Source organism: Monodon monoceros, unplaced genomic scaffold (assembly GCF_005190385.1).
Source record: "Monodon monoceros isolate NGI ecotype Baffin Bay Population unplaced genomic scaffold, NGI_Narwhal_1 Super_Scaffold_4, whole genome shotgun sequence".
Taxonomy (NCBI): Eukaryota; Metazoa; Chordata; class Mammalia; order Artiodactyla; family Monodontidae; genus Monodon; species Monodon monoceros.
Window position 1 is genome coordinate 2,498,533 of NW_021703781.1, and position 21,100 is coordinate 2,519,632.

General features: G+C 45.9%; 1 protein-coding gene across 1 annotated transcript in view; it reads left to right on the forward strand.

Annotated features, from left to right (window-relative positions):
- Positions 1–21,100, forward strand: part of DISC1 (DISC1 scaffold protein) — a 355,475-nt gene that overhangs the window by 125,501 nt on the left and 208,874 nt on the right. Inside the window, exon 7 of the mRNA XM_029245025.1 lies at positions 17,065–17,119. Coding sequence (XP_029100858.1) covers positions 17,065–17,119 — 55 coding nt within the window. The remainder of the gene's footprint in view (positions 1–17,064; positions 17,120–21,100) is intronic.

Genomic DNA, 21,100 nt, shown 5'->3' on the forward strand with positions numbered 1-21,100 from the left:
TGTGACGTATGCATTATATTAGACAGATGTATATATGGAGTGTGTGTAATATACAAGATGAAATACACATGTGCATTTATTTTTATGTGTATAAAAGCACACATTTACACATGAAGCTTAAAGTGAGCCTTTTTTGGTCCCGCCATCCAGATGTGTCCTACTTATTTCTCCTTTTGCTTTGAACAGCGCAGAGGTTAGTCTCACTCCTCTCATATCTCTCACAAGCACTTCGAGGGGAAGAGGGAGGACGTGCTTAGCTTAGAGCCCACTGCAGTATTTCACAAAGCCTCTGTGTTTTGAGCTGAACTCCCGGGCAGCGTCCCTGCAGGTGTGCCCTGTCCCCATACAGAGACACACAGGAGGCAGGGCGCCTGCTTTCTCACTTGCTGACTCATGGCAGGCAGAGCAGCCCGGCGTGGTGGGCAGGCTGTCCTCGTTATTCTCATTTAACAGTTGAGGAAATAAGAACTCAGAAAATTTCCTGGGGATGCAGCGAGTAAGAGACCTAACTTAGATCGTTTCCACTTAGAGGTCTCTCAGCCTAAAACAGAGAGCTCCAGAGTGTGGTAGCTGATGGAGCTGGGCCCCTGAACTCAGATCTTACCATTTCTAGTCTGTTATTCTGCCCATGTGCTCCAGCCTGCCTTTTCACCAGGATGAGATGCAGACCGAAATAAAGGTGTGACTTTTGCCGAGTCATCCAGTGCTCTAATCAACTGAACAGACCTTGAAAGACCTTTCAAGGTTTGTGGCAATCTGATTCTATGACGCTGTTAGGGAAATCCGATGTAAGGATGGCTCTTGAACGTGCTGCAGTGCCGTCTGGGGGCTCCTCGGGGAGGACCCATCATCCCCGAATCCACCTGTGCCCACAGAAGGTTACAGAGCTCAGGTCAGGAGCAGGCTCTCACTTTTTTTTTTTTGCGGTACGTGGGCCTCTCACTGCTGTGACCTCTCCTGCTGTGGAGCACAGTCTCCGGACGCACAGGCTCAGCGGCCATGGCTCACGGGCCCAGCCGCTCCGCGGCATGTGGGATCTTCCCGGACCGGGGCACGAACCCGTGTCCCCTGCATTGGCAGGCGGACTCTCAACCACTGCGCCACCAGGGAAGCCCCAGGCTCTCACTTTTTGTGCTGATCTGCCTGCAGGAACACCTGGGCATCTCAGTGACCTGAACCCACGAGGGCTCAGTGTAGGGGGGAGTCTTAGGAATAGAAGGACTAACGGTTGCGTGGCAAGGGTGGGAGGGAAAGTCCCAGAGTGACTGCAAACAAAAAGCAACACGGGCAATTCAATGGCTAGTTCATAGTGTGACCTCCCACCTGTGCTGAGGACCCTCGCTGTGAGAGCACCGCCAGCACTGAGTGGGGTTTCATGTTGCTGGAGAGGGACCACCCTGAGGCATTCTCGTCATCTGGGGGACCCTGCAGGAGCTGACCCTTGGCATCTCCTTTATTTACTTGGTGGTGCAGGGGGCACCTCCCAGGTGCAGGTTTTGTCTGGTCAGCTTCCTCTCTTCCACCTGGAGGAGGGAGGCATCGTGCTGTTCCTCGCCATAGATATCAAATGGAAAAACCATCATTGTTATGTGTGCTTTCCATAAGAAGGAAGGCACGCTTTTGCCAAGCTGACAGGCCGTGGTACTCACTCCTAGAAATGGAGCATTTGAAAGCAGCCGATGTGGTTTTATTGGCCAACAGATCAGAGATTGCTTGGCCTAGTATCTTAACTAATTGTATCATAGTTTTTGCGATGAGGAATTGGTTTTCTTTCAGAACGATATCCCGTAGGTGCCCCAGCTAGAAGAACGCATCTTATCTGCATCAAAAGCTGTCTTTGTTTGTTGTGAGAGTACAGTGGACCCCTGAATAATGTGGGGATTAATCCCCGTGTAATTCAGAGCTGGCGCTCTGGATCCGTGGTGCCTTTGCATACCGGAATTCAACCAACCACTGACCGTGTAGTATTCACTATTGAAAAATATCCGCGTATAAGTGGATTCTTGCAGTTCAGACCTGTGTTGTTCAAGGGTCAACTGTAGTTTCTTCTCAGGCCAGATGAAGAGATCCAGACAAACTGTGAAATAGGAAAATCTTGGTCTTATGAAGAGAGGCCAGCTAGAAACTCATGGTGCTGTCTGGGGAGGAGCTGATTCTGACTGATTCCACAGTGTTCAAGTTCCACGGGGAGGCTATGCTGCTTTCCCTGGATAAGCCACACGTTGCGCTTGAGAAGGAGCTTCCTAAGGGCACTTGGCGTTTGTGAGTGACTCACTGGTGGAGACTGCTTTTGTGGGCACCTTCCTTTCTGACTGTAGCTTGTGGGGAATCCTTGGGCCGCTGCTGTTCAAGAAGGACTGGAAGTAGAAGGGCACCTGCTGGGGACCGGAGAACCGATGGCTTTTTATTTGGATATTTTAATAGAAATCAAAGCAGCAGGTTGAATTTTCTGACATCTGTGTTTTGGATCAAATGTCTTAGCGGGATGGAATGAAAGAGCTGCCTTCCCAGACATCAGAGCTGCCTTTTGATAGAGCCTGAGAGAATGGTTGTCTTCCAGTGAATAAGAGGAAACTTTCTTAAGTACCTGGGTATCAGGAACTCTGCAGTATGGAAGCTTACAGGGCAGGGACGCGTGAAAGACAGAAGCCACTCAAAAGATGTATGTTGTACGTTAGTTGGACTTGCCTTCATCCCTGGGATTCCAATCCCTCAGCTTTAGAACAAACTCCTTGTTTGCTCCTGCAAGTCTTCCTCTGATGGGAGAGGTCTAGAAGGACGGGTTTCTCTAGTGAACCTGATCCTCCCCTACGGAAACCCATCCTTCCCCCTCTCTGTAGTGGGATTGGGGTGTGGGGTAGGGGAGGGGAAGGATGGGGACACAGGGAGGAAGGAGGTGACTGTTTCTGCGGTTTTCCTGGACGGCGTGCCTGCATTCGGGGTGTGAGTGTCCGTCTGTTTATTTCTGTAAGTGGAGGAGGGTCGTGATTTGCAGCTCATCTGCCTCGAGGGCCATCATCTCTGCCCCTCTTGTTGGTCTGAGTGCCTTGAACATCAGTGGGGACAGGGCCAGCTGTGACCCTGGCTGACCGTAAAGCCAGGTAGGAGTAATCAGAGTAGCAACGACAGAGCTGAGTGAGGGCTGCGGACGCTACTTTCCAACATTCTTCAGAGACGCTTGGCTGGTTTGTATTAGTCTGTGGTTGAGTTCATTCCTCAGCTCCTGGAATTTTTCATGCTTTGCCTGAAATGTGTTGTGGCAGCTCATGGATGGATTGTCTCTCGTTGTACATTTGGAAGAAACATGTCACATCTTTTTACAAGCTGTTGGCACAAACTGCAAAACAAACTGAAGCCCTGGTTACGGCCAGGCTGGCCGGACCTCGGTGGGCGCACCTGAGCTGGGGAAGGGTGGTGGTGGAGAGCCAGGCCTGCTCCCTGGTCCCCGTTGCTTAACCGCTCAGGGCCCCCCGGCGAGGCTGGCCGACTCTTGGAGGTGCTCTGGCCTCCCCATGACACCTGCCCTCAGCCCACGATGAGCAGCCAGGCTGATGTCACGGCTCTTTTCAAGTGAGATTTAAAATAATGAAATTCAGCAGTTCACAACTGACTGGAAAAAAAATCAATCGTCCCACTTTCCCCTCAGATACGTATCTTATTAGAGTGAAAAGACAGTGAAACAGCAAGGCCTGAATTGGAAAACAGACTCCGGGACCCGGGAGGAGCGAGGCGGATTCTCAGTGGGTGTGTGTAGGGGGACAGCTGTGTGTGTCCCAGTGATGCGCCTGGGGGATGGTGCCAAACTGGGACAATTTAGAGATTTCCGAAGAAATGCCCGCGGTCTCCAGGCTGCTTCTCCACTTGCTGTGATTCTGTTCTTCAGTCTCTGCTTCTGGTCTTTGCTTTTCTTCCTTCTCTGCCTTTGTCCTTCTTCACCTGGTTGGTTTGTCAGGAACAATGGCTCCATGAGACAGAGAGCGTGAGGGCTCATCTGGAGGAGAAGGACTGCTTTGTGTTGCTAAAAGTGCTAGATGAGATCCTGACTTCTCTTTATTTTTAAAGCAGATACTTTGCTTTTCCCAGGAATTCCTGAGGCAGACAGATCTTTGCCCAGAGAGTCAATGCAGTGAGTTTGGAGTATATAAGGAGCGTGAGACTGACGTTTCTTGCAGGAAGGCTTCCTTGATTAGACGGCATCCTCAGCGTTTGGGACAACTCTCATATTTATCATGTCGTCTTTCATATTTTGATTGGTAATAATAATAACACATTAATTTAAATGTCACCATTGTTTACAAAATGCTCATTTTTGCTCACAACCCTGTAAGATATATTGGGCAATATATTGGTTTTTGCAATATACATTTTTTAACATCTTTATTGGAGTATAATTGCTTTACAATGGTGTGTTAGTTTCTGCTGTATAAAAAAGTGAATCAGCTGTACGTATACTTATATCCTCATATCCCCTCCCTCTTGCTTCTCCCTCCCACCCTCCCTATCCCACCCCTCTAGGTGGTCACAAAGCACCGAGCTGATCTCCCTGTGCTATGTGGCTGCTTCCCACTAGCTATCTATTTTACATTTGGTAGTATATATATGTCCATGCCACTCTCTCACTTGGTCCCAGCTTACCCTTCCCCCTCCCTGTGTCCTCAAGTCCATTCTCTATGTCTGTGTCTTTATTCCTGTCCTACCCCTAGTTTCTTCAGAACCATTTTTTTTTTTAGATTCCATATATATTTGTTAGCATACAGTATTTGTTTTTCTCTCTCTGACTTACTTCACTCTGTATGACAGATTCTAAGTCTGTCCACCTCACTACAAATAACTCAATTTCGTTCCTTTTTATGGCTGAGTAATATTCCATTGTATATATGTGCCACATCTTCTTTATCCATTCATCTGTCGATGGACACCTAGGTTGCTTCCATGTCCTGGCTATTGTAAATAGTGCTGCAATAAACACTGTGGTACATGACTCTTTTTGAATTATGGTTTTCTCAGGGTATATGCCCAGTAGTGGGATCGCTGGGTCATATGGTAGTTCTATTTTTAGTTTTTTAAGGAACCTCCATACTGTTCTCCATAGTGACTATCAATTTACATTCCCACCAACAGTGCAGAGGGTTCCCTTTTCTCCACACCCGCTCCAGCATTTATTGTTTGTAGATTTTTTGATGATGGCCATTCTGACCGATGTGAGGTGATACCTAATTGGAGTTTTGATATGCATTTCTCTAATGATTAATGATGTTGAGCATCCTTTTATGTGTTTGTTGGCAATCTGTATATCTCCTTTGGCGAAATGTCTATTTAGGTCTTCTGCCCATTTTGGATTGGGTTGTTTGTTTATTTGATATTGAGCTGCATGAGCTGCTTGTATATTTTGGAGATTAATCCTTTGTCTGTTGCTTCATTTGCAAATATTTTCTCCCATTCTGAGGGTTGTCTTTTCGTTCTGTTTATGGTTTTCTTTGCTGTGCAAAAGCTTTTAAGTTTCATTAGGTCCCATTTGTTTATATTTCCATTTCTCTAGGAGGTGGGTCAAAAGGATCTTGCTGTGACTTATGTCATAGAGTGTTCTGCCTATGTTTTCCTCTTAAGAGTTTAATAGTGTCTGGCCTTACCTTTAGGTCTTTAATCCATTTTGAGTTTATTTTTGTGTATGGTGTTAGGGAGTGTTCTAATTTCATTCTTTTACATGTAACCGTCCAGTTTTCCCAGCACTGCTTATTGAAGAGGGGTTCTTTTCTCCATTGTATATTCTTGCCTCCTTTATCAAAGATAAGGTGACCATATGTGCATGGGTTTATCTCTGGGTGTTCTATCCTGTTCCATTGATCTGTGTTTCTGTTCTTGTGCCAGTACCATACTGTCTTGATTACTGTAGCTTTGTAGTATAGTCTGAAGTCAGAGAGCCTTATTCCTCCAGCTCTGTTTTTCTTTCTCAAGATTGCTTTGGCTATTCGGGGTCTTTTGTGTTTCCATACAAATTTTGCAATTTTTTGTTCTAGTTCTGTGAAAAATGCCATTGGTAGTTTGATAGGGATTGCATTGAATCTGTAGATTGCTTTGGGTAGTACAGTCATTTTCACAATGTTGATTCTTCCAATCCAAGGGCATGGTATATCTCTCCATCTGTTTGTATCATCTTTAATTTCTTTCATCAGTATCTTATAGTTTTCTGCAAACAGGTATTTTCTCTCCTTAGGTAGGTTTATTCCTACGTATTTTATTCTTTTTGTTGCAGTCGTAAATGGGAGTGTTTCTGTAATTTCTCTTTCAGATTTTTCATCATTAGTGTATAGGAATGCAAGAGACTTCTGTGCATTAATTTTGTATCCTTTTGCAGTATATTTTGCGGAGGAGGCTGCCGAGTGTCCAAATTCACACAGCAGTAGTGTCCTGACATCTTTGACCACTTTTGGAAATGGGGCAGAGAGAGAAAAGGTTAACACGGATGGCTTGGGAGAGAGTGGGGCTTGGAGCCAAGTGCCCATGCAAGCAATGGAAAGGCAATGGAAAGGTGTGCAGCTGGGCAGAGCATGGGTCATGGGTCCAAGCAAAAGAGAACACTGCTATTCCAGGCCAGTGAGTTCTCTCTATGCCCCACGGATCACCTGGTGGCCCCTGAAAGGGATCGGAGCAAACGGGTCTCTAAACACGGGCAACCTCGGGAGACCACCAGGCAACTGGCTTGGGTCAGAGAGGTGGGTAGCAGTTCCAGAGACAGGAGAGCAGAAGAGGAACTGCCAGAGGAGAGGACCAGCCAGCGCCAGAGGAACAGGAAGTCTTGCTTATAAATGAAGGTGTGAACTAGGTGATGCTGGAGGTCCCTTCTGCATTTATCAATAGAACACTTTGCACTTTCAGATTTTGTGAAATAGGTTAAAATAAACTGCTTTTAAAAAAAAACAGTAATTCTGTTCCTCCTAGCCCCCAAGTAAGTTCCCCTGCAACCTTCCCTGGGCAGCCCATGACCATCCCCACTGCGGTGCTCAGGTTCTTTCTTTTCTAATGCTTATGACGAGCAGGCACTAGACATGGATGGAGCTGAAATCGCCCTGTGGCCGCTGTTCAGAATTGGGAACTCACCATTGTGTCCTCCCATTTTCTTTGGAAAGTCATTGTCACAGGCAATGGGAAATATTAATCAAGGCACAACTTGGAAAAGATGGAAAGGGTTGGAAAAGAAGGAAGAGACTTGAAACTACCACCTATCTGGGTGGGTCCAGATGCCACGCACCCTGAGAAACAGGACCCTGACTTTTGTTTTTTGTTGGGTGTGTTTGAGGAATTCAAAGCAGGAGTCTCACCTTAGTTACAGATTTTAAAAAAACCTTTATTTTGTGCTGGAGTAAATTTATTAAGATTTAAAACAAACATAGACCAAAGGAGGGTGAAAAATGGCTATATATTTTTAAATATTGCATTTTAATATTTTACGAATTCCCTGTGCTTTATTTTCTTCAAGGAATTTACAACATTTATTATTATTTAGGTAGTTCATTTGGGAAGCTTGTAATATGTAGACTCATTCACTCCTCTTTTTTTTTTTTTTCCTTTGCGGTACGCGGGCCTCTCACTGTTGTGGCCTCTCCCGTTGTGGAGCACAGGCTCCGGATGCGCAGGCTCAGCGGCCATGGCTCACGGGCCCAGCCGCTCCGCGGCATGTGGGATCCTCCCGGACCGGGGCACGAACCCATGTCCCCTGCATCGGCAGGCAGACTCTCAACCACTGCACCACCAGGGAAGCCCCACTCCTCTTTTATATCTTAGGTATCTGATAAATTATTTTCAACTGGAGCCTCATGGATTCTCAAAGATTGAAATGACTGTACCTGGTTCTCCTAGTGCTGTGACTCTGGGTTAGCTCTCGGCCTGTGTGAATGCATGCGGCCTATTTTAAGAGCTTTTCTTCTGGTCAATTTCAATTGTTATTTTTCATTATTGTCAACTTGAGAACTGTCCTGTGCTTAATTTCTGTGTAGTTTGGGTGTCTTCTGCCATCCTCTATTCCCTTTCACCAGACTTTCTTATTCCTGACATATCCCAAGAGTGTTTTCCTGTCTGCAGGTCATATGTTTTTAGTCCCTGCTTTAACTTTTCAGATGTTAAAGGAATACACCAAAGTAAACTGCTTTTCAGACCTTGAGCTGAAGGGTTTAAGCTCTTCCAGCAGAAGTAATTCAGTTTTGCTCAGAGAGACCCTTTCCCAGCGACTGTAGCGAATACCCCCAGGTTGGGAACGCCCGCTCATTGCTGGCTGGACTTCAGTCAGTCATTAGCACATCTTTTCCAAACTGCTGAAGGGCTGATTGATCTTCCCTGTGCTGCTGGGGAGGACCCAAAACCAAAACCTCTAGGTTTCCTTTAGCTCCGTGCAGGGGGCCCCTGTGCCTTATACGTGAGGGTCGTTTTTGTTACTGTGCTTATCCTGGCCGCCACTGTCGTAACTACTTTGTACATCCTTTTGGGCAGATTTCCTCAGCTTCCTCTTTGAGCGGTACTGGTGTTGGTGTTTGATTCCTTATTCAGTTACTTGTTTAGTCAAGTGGATGCTTTTACTTGCTGTCTATTCATTTTGTTCATCAGCAGTCTTTTTTTGCTTTGTGAGCGGATTTCGGAAGAGCCTGAGAGAAACGTAAGGTGTAAACTGTGTCTGCAGCTTTACGTGAATATGCTTGTCCTTAGCAGGTAATTAAAGACGACTCAGAAAATCACCATGGACACAGAGCAGAAAGTAAAACCTTTTGGGTAAACTTCAGAATTAGGGAAAGTATACGTGTTTAGAAATGTAGAAGAAACAACATATATTTAAAAAAATTAGGATTAAATGGAAATGTAAGCATTTCTTTTAAAAACCCTGGGAAAGATGGGATATTAGTTATGAAGTAGGCAGAATTAGGGGGACAGTGGTTGAAATGGAAATCTGATGTTGCCTTTGGATCGCTTAACAGAATAAACCCAGAGGCAGGATCGTATTCCCCCTGGATCAAATTGTAGTGTTTGAAGGATTGAACTCAACAGGAGTTGTGTGGAGAAAAGCTCTAGAGGCCTAAGAATTGAAATCTTTTTGAATGTTAAAATACATTTGGGTTATGACAGTAGTTGAAAATCTGGTGCCATCTTGGTTACCAGTCTTCAGAAAATAAGAGGCCAGTGTTTTATTTTCTGATTGTGTGTAAAAAGTTATCTTTAAACAACTTGGGAGGAAGGAGTAGAAAGGAGAGTAGTTATGATCTAAACATAAGGCTGTTCTCTATTTTTGTCTCCTGTTATTTTTATTTATTGGACAGCTAAAAGCTATTTCAGACAAATGTCTGTAAGTCAAAATGGTTTTGGCCTATGCATTATAGTTTCAGTTTGGAATAAAATTGTTTGAGAGGAGGTGAGAAAGAGCTGGTTGAATTAACACTTGGAATATTTGGATAAGCCAAATACCAGATTCATCAGCTCAGAATAAAGCTGTGATTCTTGATGGAACTGGACTTAGATGCAAGCTGTGACTCTGTAAAGTTGGGCAGAGTTTCTCAGTGGAGATGGGAATTGACAAGAGATGGCCTGGGACCAGGGCGTGTGTGTGTGTGTGTGTGTGTGTGTGTGTGTGTGTGTGTGTGCGCGCGCGCGCGCGCGCATGCCTGTATGCACTATTTCATTCCTCTCAGCTAATTTAGGAAATTATGCAAATTCAGTATTCGGGCTCTTTCCTCTGCTGTATCTTCACGTCACACCTTGACCCCAGGAAGTCTTTTTTAAAATATTGGAAATCCTTGCGTTTAATCTCTCTCTCCCAGCTATCCCTTCTAGGAGTGCTTATATGAGCTACATAGACGTATTTTATTAAAAAGGGTTTATGACCTAATCACATGTGACATCTCAGTGTCGGTTTGCTGAGTCAGTTGGAGAATTTGGACTTTACCACAGAGACTCGAAAGCAGCGGAGTGAAGTATCCTCGTTCAAGTTGAGACCCAGGATCCCTGAAATTCGGAGAAATGTTCTGTAAGGATATGAGTCACTAATGCGATCCAGATTCAGAGGAAGAATCAAAAGGCTAAAAGTGCAAGTATTTGTCTGGCCAGTTTTGCTCTGGTTCTTTCATTTTATCTCCCCAGCTTGGGCCAGAGAGGAAAACCTCCAATATATTAGTTAAAAATTCATGGGCTGATTTTTGTCAGATTACTCAGAAATATTTATTAGTGTAATATAGGTTTGGCTATTTGTAGAAATGATTTATTAAAAAGTGTTTCTATACTTCATTCCGCCCAAGGTCCCCAAAACATTAGCTAGCTGTTTGACGAGCATGAATCGGTCTGTCCTGTGTGTGGCTCCCGTCCCCCCTACTGAACTGCACAGAGATTCCGTGCTGTACCCAAGGTGACAAAGACGGTCCACAGGGGTGCCAGCCCTTGGTACAAATCTCTCTCCACTGCATGCAGCCTTTCCCAAGAGTAAATGTCTCGGACGGCCAGCTTGGTAGCATTTACAGCCACAGAGAACGGCTTGCTTCTGATGACTACGTGTCCCATCGTGCCTTTATGAGATCATCTGAAGCTTGGAGAAGTTCTTGGCCTTTTTGTTGTCTGTGCCCCATCTATGCCCCACTGGTGACATGTGACGTTATCAGCTGTGAGGAGAGAAGGGTCGAAGGAAGGAAAAAGCCAAGCAGATAAAATCCTGCATTTCCTAGAGCCGTTTTTGCTGTCATTTTCTTAACCACTTGCCCCTGACAGAAGGTTAGAGGCCTGAGTAATAATTGGCAACGTTGTTAATGTCAAGGATTCCTGTATACGTGTATGTACTTTAATTTGAGACCCAAGTAGCGCGTATGCCAGGGCAGCTGTCATTTTGCCCTTTATGTTATTTCTAGTTTGCTTCGGTAACAATCTCTCATTCTTAAACTTATTTTTAGTAAACAAGGCACAGGGGATGGAACTGGGGACGAGGACAGGGGACAGGGAGAAGGCTGGAAATGAAACTGACATTCCTCCTCCTGTAGCTTTTTGCTGAAATGGGACTTCAGCGCACGGCCAGGTGTACACCCACAGGAAGACGGACGGGCAGTGGCCAGCAGACAGCAGACTTTCTGCACAATTCTGTTCTGAGGGCTGAAACAGTCGTGTCTCGCTTAGTAAAAATGACAGTAAAAATGGCCTATATTTCTGCCTCTGTCACTGATGTTGTCTGGTACTTTACATGACCTGTGTGTTTTTTAGATTCTCCAGATGTCTACAAATAACATAACATTAGCAGAAGAATCTTGAGTGGTAGAACAGTAAAGGAATACTGGATGGTAGGACTGGGACGTTCTCAGAAGTCACCTGCTCCAGCTTCCTCGCTTTGCAGGTGAGGAGGTTCTGTAGAAAGCGAGCGGGGTGATAGTGGAATTCTCTGTGTGCCATTACTATTCTTTTGCATCAGAGGTTGGACAAGAGTAGCAATAGGGTTCGTCCTCCAAAGGCTTGTCTTTGGGGGTGCGTGTGTGGTTGGCATCCTGGCTGTGGGTTTAATGCTGATGGCCGAGGCTGGTGCTGAGGGCGGTGGTGGCTGGCTTCCCGGGGGTGGGAACAAGCATAACAAATTGGGGAAGAGCACACGGGCGGTTTCTTGAGGACGTGAACACAGAGGAGTCCTCCAGGCCCCCTGACATCGCGGCCCAGAGCAGTGGAACTCCTGACTTGTCTTCCCATCGTGAGGTCTGTCCCGCACCGTGACGGGGCCCCTGGCCTGCATGTCCAAGAACTATCCACACCTTCCAGGTAGCCAGTGCTTGACCACTGCAGTGTGGTCCACCCTTGGGAGCAAGGCCTTGAGAAGAGGCCCTGGCGGGAAGCAGGCTCGCAGCTCTTTGGGAAGGCACTTCTGGTCTTGGCTGCCTGGAGCAGCTCTGGGTGGGTATGTATCTTTGACCCTGGGGATGCTTCACTCCAGGATTAAGGAGATCAGGCAGAGGCCTCTGCTGCCTGGATCTATGAGAGGTGTTGAAAGTATTACTGCGAGAGAGTACGGATTCAAGTTTCTTATGAGCCTTTGAGTTATGCTTCCCTAAGTGACAGCATCTGGAGAAACAGGGTGTAAAGAGTTAGTCACTCTTGGACTAGGACATGGGATTCTGTAACCAAATAGTTGCCCAATGCAGCTATAGGCTTTTGAGGAAGATTAGCAAGGTGCTCTAAGCACAGTCACTCTGAATTTTGTAGAGTGACCCTCTGGCCTCAGCAGTTTATCAGCAGTGAGGGCTCACTTAGCATTGGATGGAGGTGGGCTCCAGGCTGAGACCTCTGGGTGCCCTCTGCACAGCCATGGACCTTACTTCCAGCCTCTGGCTCTCCACGTGTCTCCCTTCCCTCGCCAGCCTGTATTAATTTGTTAGCGCTGCCATAACAAAGTACTGCAGATGGGTGGCTTAAACACAGACGTTTATTGTGGTTAGATGTCCAAGATCAAGGTGACGGTGGGCGAGGGCTTTGAGTGAAGGATCTGTCCCAAGTCTCTCCTTGGCTTGTAGATGACCATCTTCTCCCTGTGTCTTTTCACACTGTCTTTCCTCCACGTGTGCTTCTGAATCCAGATTCTCCGCCAGTCATATGGGCGCGGGACCCACCCTAGCAACTGGTCTTAACTAGTTACGTTTGCAGTGACCCTGTTTCCAAGTAAGGTGACATTCTGAGATATGGGGGGTTAGCTCTTTAACATAGGACTTTAACGCAATTCAACCCGTACACAGTCTATGAAAAGAAACCATCCAAAACAGATAAGTCAAAGTAGGCAGGACTTCTAGGAGATGGGATTTAGATGCACTTAAGTAGTCAGCCTGGGCTCCCTGAGGGGTTAGAGTAGAGTAAGGACTGAAAGGTAGGAGGGAGTTGGCCTGGTGTGTGTCTAGGTGGGGGGCGGTCGAGCGTCCAGGCAGAGGGGTCTGCGCCAGCCAAGGTGGATTCGAGGCACGTCAGGAGGCCTCTGTGGCCGGGCAGAGCGAGCAAAGGAGGTTGTCGTAGGAGACGAGGTCAGAGAGGTGATGGGAGATGGGCCGTGTTGGTCCTCGTTGGATGTGGCTTTACCTGGGTGCATTAGAGAAGGGATTTGCACTGAGGTGCTTGAGAAGTCTCGCTCTGGTTACAGGCTTAAGAATAAACTGTAGAGGGGTGAGGGCAAAAGCAAGGGACCAGTTCAGAGGCCACTGCGGCATTTCAGAGGAGGGTGTCCATGGCTTGGGCCAGCATGGCAGCAGCAGAGGTGCTCCTCTGGTTGGACCTTTCTTCCTCAGAACTGTGTCTCACCCTGAGTCATTGAACCCAAATTGTCTGGCTGATATGCTTCCCTATAAATGTCTCGTTCTGGCCCTCGGCCAAGTCTTGGCTTGTACTATTTCGATTAGTTACTATGACTGACTTCAATTCCACTTGCCTTCTAATGATTGCTGGAAAGCAATCTGCCCCTCCCCATATCGAATGTTTTATTATTGATATTTTTGACATCCATGGGAGTGTTTTTCTTGTGATATTGCAGGAGGATTTATGGGAGCCCCTTTGCACACCTAACCTGAAGCTAAGGCATTTGAGAGCTTCTGTACTAACCCAATGGCCCCATAATCATTTTTTAAAAACTCAAAGACATTCTCACATACAACTTTCCTATAGCCACCTGTGTAGTCTTTAGCGCCTACACTATAAGACAAGAATATTTACACTCTATGGTTGGAGGGGCTCTCAGTCTCCCACTTGGGTGGGTTGAAAATGAAACCATCTATTAGTCTGAAGCAAACAGAAGAGCCATCTTGTCTCATGTCATCCGGTGGCTGCCACACAGTGTATACTTTTCTTTGGACCCTGGAGCACCAGTGTGTAGAATCTTAATAACACATGTGATTAACCGTACTATTGAAAATGGAAAATCCCACATGTATTAGTTTGCTAGGGCTGCCATGACGAAGTACCACAGACTGTGGAGCTTAAACACAGTTCTGGAGGCTGGAAGTCCAAGATCAAAGCGTGGGCAGCATTGGCTCCTTCCGAGGCCGTGAGGGAAGGATCGGCTCCAGGCGTCTCTCTTTGGCTCGTAAATGACCGTCTTCTCCACGTGGCTCTATGTGTGAGGCTGGGAAAGCCTATTTATAAGATGCTATTATTCTTATTATTTTAAATTAATTGATTTTTTATTGAAGTATAGCTGATTTACAATGTTGTGTTAGTTTCAGGTATACAGCAAAGCGATTCAGTTATACATATATATCAATACATTCTGTTTCAAACTCTTTTCCCATATAGGTTATTACAAGATACTGAGTAGAGTTCCCTGTGCTATACAGTAGGTTCTTGCTGTTTATCTATTTTATATATAGTCGTGTTTATGTGTTAATCCCAAATTGCTAATTTATCCCTCTCCCCCAACTTTCCCCTTTGGTAACCATAAGTTTGTTTTCTAAGTCTGTGAGTCTGTTGTTGGTTTGTAAATAAGTTCATTTGTATCTTTTTTTTTTTTTTAGATTCCACATTAAAAAAAAGATACTATTAAATATAGGATCAATTTTGTGGAAAACCGTTTATTGAGAAGGTACTAGTTGAATGAACTCCCATGAGCCTGACAAAGGCTGTGCGTTTCTGCCCAAGTCTGGAGACCTGACAGCACCAGCACAGAGTGGTGCTGCCACTAGAATCAATAGGGGCCCATCTCGGGTATCCTTTGCCCGTCTCTCCCCAGCAGTTCCAGCGTCTTGGTCAGCTCCCCGCTCTAGACGTTAGCCTGCCCTTCAGACCTACCTCCCTTCAAAAGACCCAATCTCCATGCAGCCAGTGTCTAGAATTCTCCGGGCGGGATCCCACTGTTCCCATCGATCACATTTTGTCATACTGCGACTCCTGGATTCAGAAAAATCTGCTGCCACATGCCCTGCGGTTTGTCATCTGGGCTGACCTCAGCTTCCCTGGGACACCCTCCTCTACTGAATGTAGGTCTAAAGTGGGGATGACTTTGCTTAGAATGTACCTGCACCAGTTTCAGGGCATTTGCAAATGAAATGAGCTTGCCTGTGCTCAGAAATCACAGATTGGTGGAGGTGATGACATTCAAAACCAGTTCTTAGAGTTGAAGAAATCGGCAGCAATCAGTAAATTGGCAACCTAGCTCCGACACTTTGCAACCCCTGCATAGGAGCTTTTCCTGACACCCCCCAAGACCCCAGAAAACCTGACCTTCCCCTTTTGCAGCTCACAGGGTAACTAAGTGACCACTTCCCTTCTGGTACCTGTAACTTTTTTTTTTGAAGGGGGGCTCCCATCTAGCAGCATTGAGGAGTTGAGGGCAAGAGCCTTGTCTTCATGCTCCAAGTTTCTAACTTACAAGGTGCCGTATAGATAAGGGGAGAGTTAATGTGTTTGTGAAGGAATGGATGAGTGCAGAGCTCTAGATCAGATGCCCTCACTGCTTTTCCTTTCCTTGTTGACTTCTGTCCTCTGTGCAGCCCTTAGACCTCACAAATTTTGCTCAAGGTGCCTGCCTGGTTTGTCGCACTCAGTGTTTCTTCCTCTGAATCCCTTCTCACATTGTTGCTTGGAACAACATTGCCATTAATTTTGTCTTAATTATTGACACATGAGCCAGTCTGTGTGTGTGCCTGGGAAAGCCTTTTTATAAGATACTATCATTATTATTTTTTAAATTAATTTACTTTTAAAATTGAAGTATAGTTGATTTACAGTGTGTTCGTTTCAGGTGTACAGCATTTCGCTGATCAAAATGCCATTACTTTTCCAGAACAAACCCCCGTTTCTTTCCTATTGCTCTCCTGCTCAGAAATGGTATGGCTTCCCATTGGCTGTGGGCTAAAGCTCAGAACTCCTTAGCCTGGCATGCAATACTGACGATGGATAGTCCTTTGTATTCCTTTAAAAATTATTTGAGTTGTAAATATCCCAAACACTTTGAAAAATATGACAGATACTCATTTACCTACCATGGAGATTAAACAAATACTAGCATTTTCCCCACTTATTTTCCTAAATAAATAAATAAGCAAACATCACAGATGCAGGTAGACCTCCTGTTCCTGTCCCTGCCCCCATCCCTCCCCTTTTTACCTTTATCTCTCGCAATTCACCCTTGTGAACCTCTGGCCAGTTGGATTCCTCTTCCTGAAATTTCCCTCTCCCTCCTTTACCTTTGAGGCCCAGTTCACTTTCCACCTCTTCCAGGGAGCTTTCCCGTCGATCCCCTAGTTTTCTAAATCGCTACACAAGTTATTGTCCTGTTGCTCACTTGGGGACTATATACCGCCTGTGACAGTTCTAATGTAGCAGTTTGATTCTAGTATTGGGTCTCTGTTCCCCTTATCGTAACTTTTCCGTCTAGCTCATGTTATAGATGATCGCGTATACTTCTTCTCCTTTAGAGAACAACGCTGGGAATAAAGTCTGAGTGTTAGTTTCATTCATTCATTTGTTCATTCGTTCACTCCGCGGATGTTGACTGAGCGCCCATCTGTAAGCTCCAGGAATTATTTTAAGCACTGAGGATACAGGAGCGGACACAAGGGGATGTGGGTAGTTGCTGCAATTGTGGAGCTCTTATTCCAAAGGGGGGAAGAGAGAAATTCCATGAGTAAATAAATATGTTAAGATGCATAGTGCTAAGGAGAAAAAAGAAGCAGGGGAAAACATATTGGTTGAATTGCACAGTAAACCCAAATAGATAATCCTGGATTACCTGCCTGTGAAACAGTACCCTGCGTAGACCATCCTTCTTGGAAGGTAGTTGTAGGAATGGAATTTAATCCTTTGCTGCTAGGAGCACGTCTGGGTTGTTCATTCTGTCAGTAGAAGTGCACTATAGAAACGATAACAGATTTTAATACCAGCCTAAGTAGAGAATAATTAGGGCGGGAAAAATCTGCTTCTTAGTAACCTATTATTTACAGTCAAATGGAACCAATTTGGCATTGTCTTTGCTACGGTACTTCTTCAGCCATTAGGCTGACGCAAGGTTCACTGTTTCTCAGTGTTCCTACATGGGGTGGGACTGAACTGTTACCAAGAAGACCAATGTCCTCTTTCTAATTCTTCTAGCCTCCAGGAAGGGATAAAATCCCTCAACTTGTCACTTAAGGAGATCACTGCTAAGGTAAGTACCTTTCCATGCCCACTTTCTAAAGAAGTCTCTGAAGTTTCCTTTTGACTTAATTTCATGTCACAGAACACCTGCGCTCTGGACAAAATAACAGACTTGGCAAAGCCATTCTGCAGGCCCAAGCGATGAGCCAGCCAAGAGAGCCAGGGCCGAGGGCTGCTCCCATGGTGGAGGGCCTGACTGTGGTCCCTAGGGACTGACGGCTTTGGCCTTTGCTTCAGCAGGAGCTGCAGTGTTGGGGAAGGAATCTTCCGATGATTGCTGCTGTGCAGTCGAGTGCCTTTGCTTGAAAGGCTTCCAGGATGGGAGTGAACTGCGCAGTTAATTACATTTCCTTCGGGAAGGGCAGGGTTCAGGTTGCTCACAAACAGACGGGAAGTGGTATAGTAGATGATTATCTTTTGTTTTTCAAAGTTAAATGGACTTCAAAATCATTTTGCCTATTTTATCTGCTATCTGTACTTCATTTCAGACCTTGGTTTGTGTAGTGATAGAGGCCTCCTTCGTTGTTATTCCCTGGGAGCACGTGGTCAATTCACTTAAGTAGTCTGTGTCTGGTTAGTTAGGAAAACCACAGTTTGCAAAACAAAACCCTTCCTTGCAGAGATACTTAGACCCCACCTGACTTATTGCCAAACTGTGAAGTAGGATCAATTACCCTGTAACTTATTGGTAGAGGTGAGGCTGAGAGCTAGGTCTTAATCATTAACGATTTGTGTTAGGTTTGGGAACCAGGGCGGTTATAAGATAGTTGAAATATGAAAAGAACAGGTTTCTGAGCGGAGAGCAAAGCAGACAAGAGTCTGCTGGCCTGGAAGGAAGCTTTTCTTGTTCTCGGTTCCCCGGGGAACAGAGCAGGAAGACCTTCTGGGGTCTTGGAAACCCTAGCTGAGCCGAGATGGGGGATGTGTTGTTGGCAAAAATGTCCACAGCGGCTCTGGTCCTTTTCCCAGTGTTTGTGTCTAATTCGTTTCTGAAAAAAACATTAAATGATTTTGCTGAAAATCACACAGCAGCAGTTTGATGGGCAGTTCTGCCCTGCACGGAAGGAGAGCTTCCTGTGAGGACTGTCTTGCCGGTTAGTTGGACGGCGTTGGGCCCTGGAACCACGGAATGCTTGAAGCCTGCCCTGCCTTCCTGGAGAACCAGAGAACCGCCCAGGGGTGCTTACCCAGAGAGGAAGGGCAGGATGAGACTCAAGGCCGTGCGGGGACCTGAATCCGCAGGCAGAACTCGGGAAAGGGCTTTATCTCAGGCTCCTAGGCTGAGTGCGGCTGAGACCTTGCCCCCTGCCCAGCTGCAGATCAAGGACGACTGGCTTGGTTCACCAGTTTTGTTTAAACTTTTTTTTTTTTTAATTTATTTTATTTTTGGCTGTGTTGGGTCTTCATTGCTGCGTGCGGGCTTTCTCTAGTTGCAGTGAGCGGGGGCTACTCTTCGTTGCAGTGCGCGGGCTTCTCATTGCGGTGCCTTCTCTTGTTGTGGAGCACGGGCTCTAGGCGTGTGGGCTTCAGTAGTTGTGGCACGCGGGCTCAGTAGTTGTGGCTCGTGGGCTCTCCAGCGCAGGCTCAGTAGTTGTGGCACGTGGGCTTAGTTGCTCCGCGGCATGTGGGATCTTCCTGGACCAGGGCTCGAACCCGTGTCCCCCGCGTCGGCAGGCGGATTCTTAACCACTGCGCCACCAGGGAAGCCCCACCAGTTTTATTATACGAGGCAGGAGGGGATGCTGGAGAGCAGGCCTGAATTTCTGCCTTATAAGTGACGGTGATGTCGCCCACTGGCATTCGTGCCCTAGCTGCCACTGTGACCTCGAGGTGGAGCCAGTGGGGAGGTGAGGCGAGACCAAAGCTTCCGGGATGGGGGCGGTGGTGGAAGTGTCCTCCTGAATTTCCTACTGTAAACTGTGCCATTTATCAGGTGTGTCCTAATTTCTGTGTAGTATTCATATGTGGAAGGACTCTTGGGTTTGGGTTTACTGAGCATCAGACCCTACTGTGTGCGTGTAACACAAATGAGTCTCTATCCCAGCAGTGAGGGTGCAGGTGTGCATAATATGTAACACAGATGGTGTTTATCTGTGTGTGCTTTCTATGACATTTTATATTGTGTACACACACCCGTAGGCATATGCACACGACCTTGGGATTTGTTGATCATCTCCAGCTACGGTGGCTCAGATGCCAGAAGTGGTTTGTTTCGTTTGCACCCTTTCTCTAATACGTTTACAAAAACTTACTATTCCCTTGCTTTTCCATAAAATTAAGGAATGCATGCCTAAGATTTTAAAGTGTAAACTTAAAAGCTCCATTTCATAATGAGTTCCTCAGGGTCCAATTTAATTTGGAATTAGAAAGGAGATGCAGATTTTCTGGGGCACACGTGCGCGCGCGCGTGTGTGTATATAGGTGGGTGTGTACACGTGCACATACATGAATGCGTGTGTGTATGGGGGGGGACATATGTTAGTCTACAGAGAATTAGAACAAAACTGCCCAGTCACACGCAACAACTTTCTCTCCCCTCTGGACTGGTGACCTTGAGGTAAAAGTCGCAGTTTGGCCCAGTTTTCTTTCTTCAGTGAATTAGACACAGTAATCTGATATTCTTTCAAATCCTTCCTCAAAGAGAGCTGGCACCTGCCTTCCACTCATTACATTTTTTCAACTCTTACGGGTTCCCCAAACCAAAGGTAATTAGGGGATAAATGAGATGGAAGAAAGCATTGGAAATAAATGGGGTATCCGGAGGTTGGTAGATATTAGATTACATCCAGCCGTGCCTGAAAGAATGTACATTGCAATTTAATAAGAAGATTTAGAGGTGGTTTCATATTAATAGTGACAGATTGCTCAACAAAAGAGAAATGGACCCAGTTATGATTAAGAGAGACTGCGAGCTGAAACCAGAAATACTGGATGTACTTGGATGAGGCACAACAATTGTGGCTGGTGTTACGGAGTTGACAGAAATGTCCTGGGACTTCTGGTGACAGGCTTAGACCAATGGGAGGGGCCGTGCCCGTCCCTGGCCTTGAGCCCGTGAGACTTGGTGCCGGGGCGGGTGTCCTGACACACCCTGACAAATCTCAGGACTGTTGAGAGGGGGTCTCCAGATGAATGGCTTTGGATGATGGTTGCCCAGCTCTCCTGGTACGAGCTTTGGGGTAGAGGCCTCCACGCCGTCTCCTTCACACAGAAAGTAAGTTTTATAAAGAGATGGGGGAAATTACAGCTGCTTAATGGAAAAGAACATGTTGAAGGCCATGGGGGAAATGGTGTCACATTTTAGGCAGGGTGGGTGAGGTCTGCGTTGATTCTAGAAACAATCTCCATTTCAGTCTGCGGTACACAAAGCATTTCAAGTTGATGGTATCTAGCAAGATCTGGAAACTTCTGGGGAGATTACGTTTTACATTTTCTCTGGGCTCTGTGAACCCAACTGGGTTAATTTTAGTGTCGGAATGGAATTTAAGGTTGTTAGCAAGAAAGAGGGATGCTTCTAGGTAACATCCTTTGTGGGCTTCCCCCAAAATGTCTCCACATATGTGTTCATTGTTATTCAACTGTGCTCTGTGCTTTTGTTGCACTGGAGATTTTTTTTAGGTAGCTCATGAACCTCAGTATAGATAGCAATTGAATATGAGGTTTCTGCTTTAAATAAAAGAAAAAAATTGTGATAGTTTAACTTCGAACAGATACAAAATGACCTAAGACATCTGGAAAAAGAAACTGAGATTTAAGATTTTTTTTTTTTTTTAAAAAACAAGAAACATGTAGGAAGTGAAATGATAAAACCTGTAAACCTCCTTGAGATCTACTTGTCTCTTTTTGCAAATCTGACGTCCCAGCAAGTATCTGCCCTCGAGTATTATCAGACAACGTCGACTAGGAACGCTCTGCCCTTGATTGTAACATCTGTGTACCATTTTTGCCTGTCTACTACGTGCTAGACACAGATCAAAATCCCTGCTCCCAT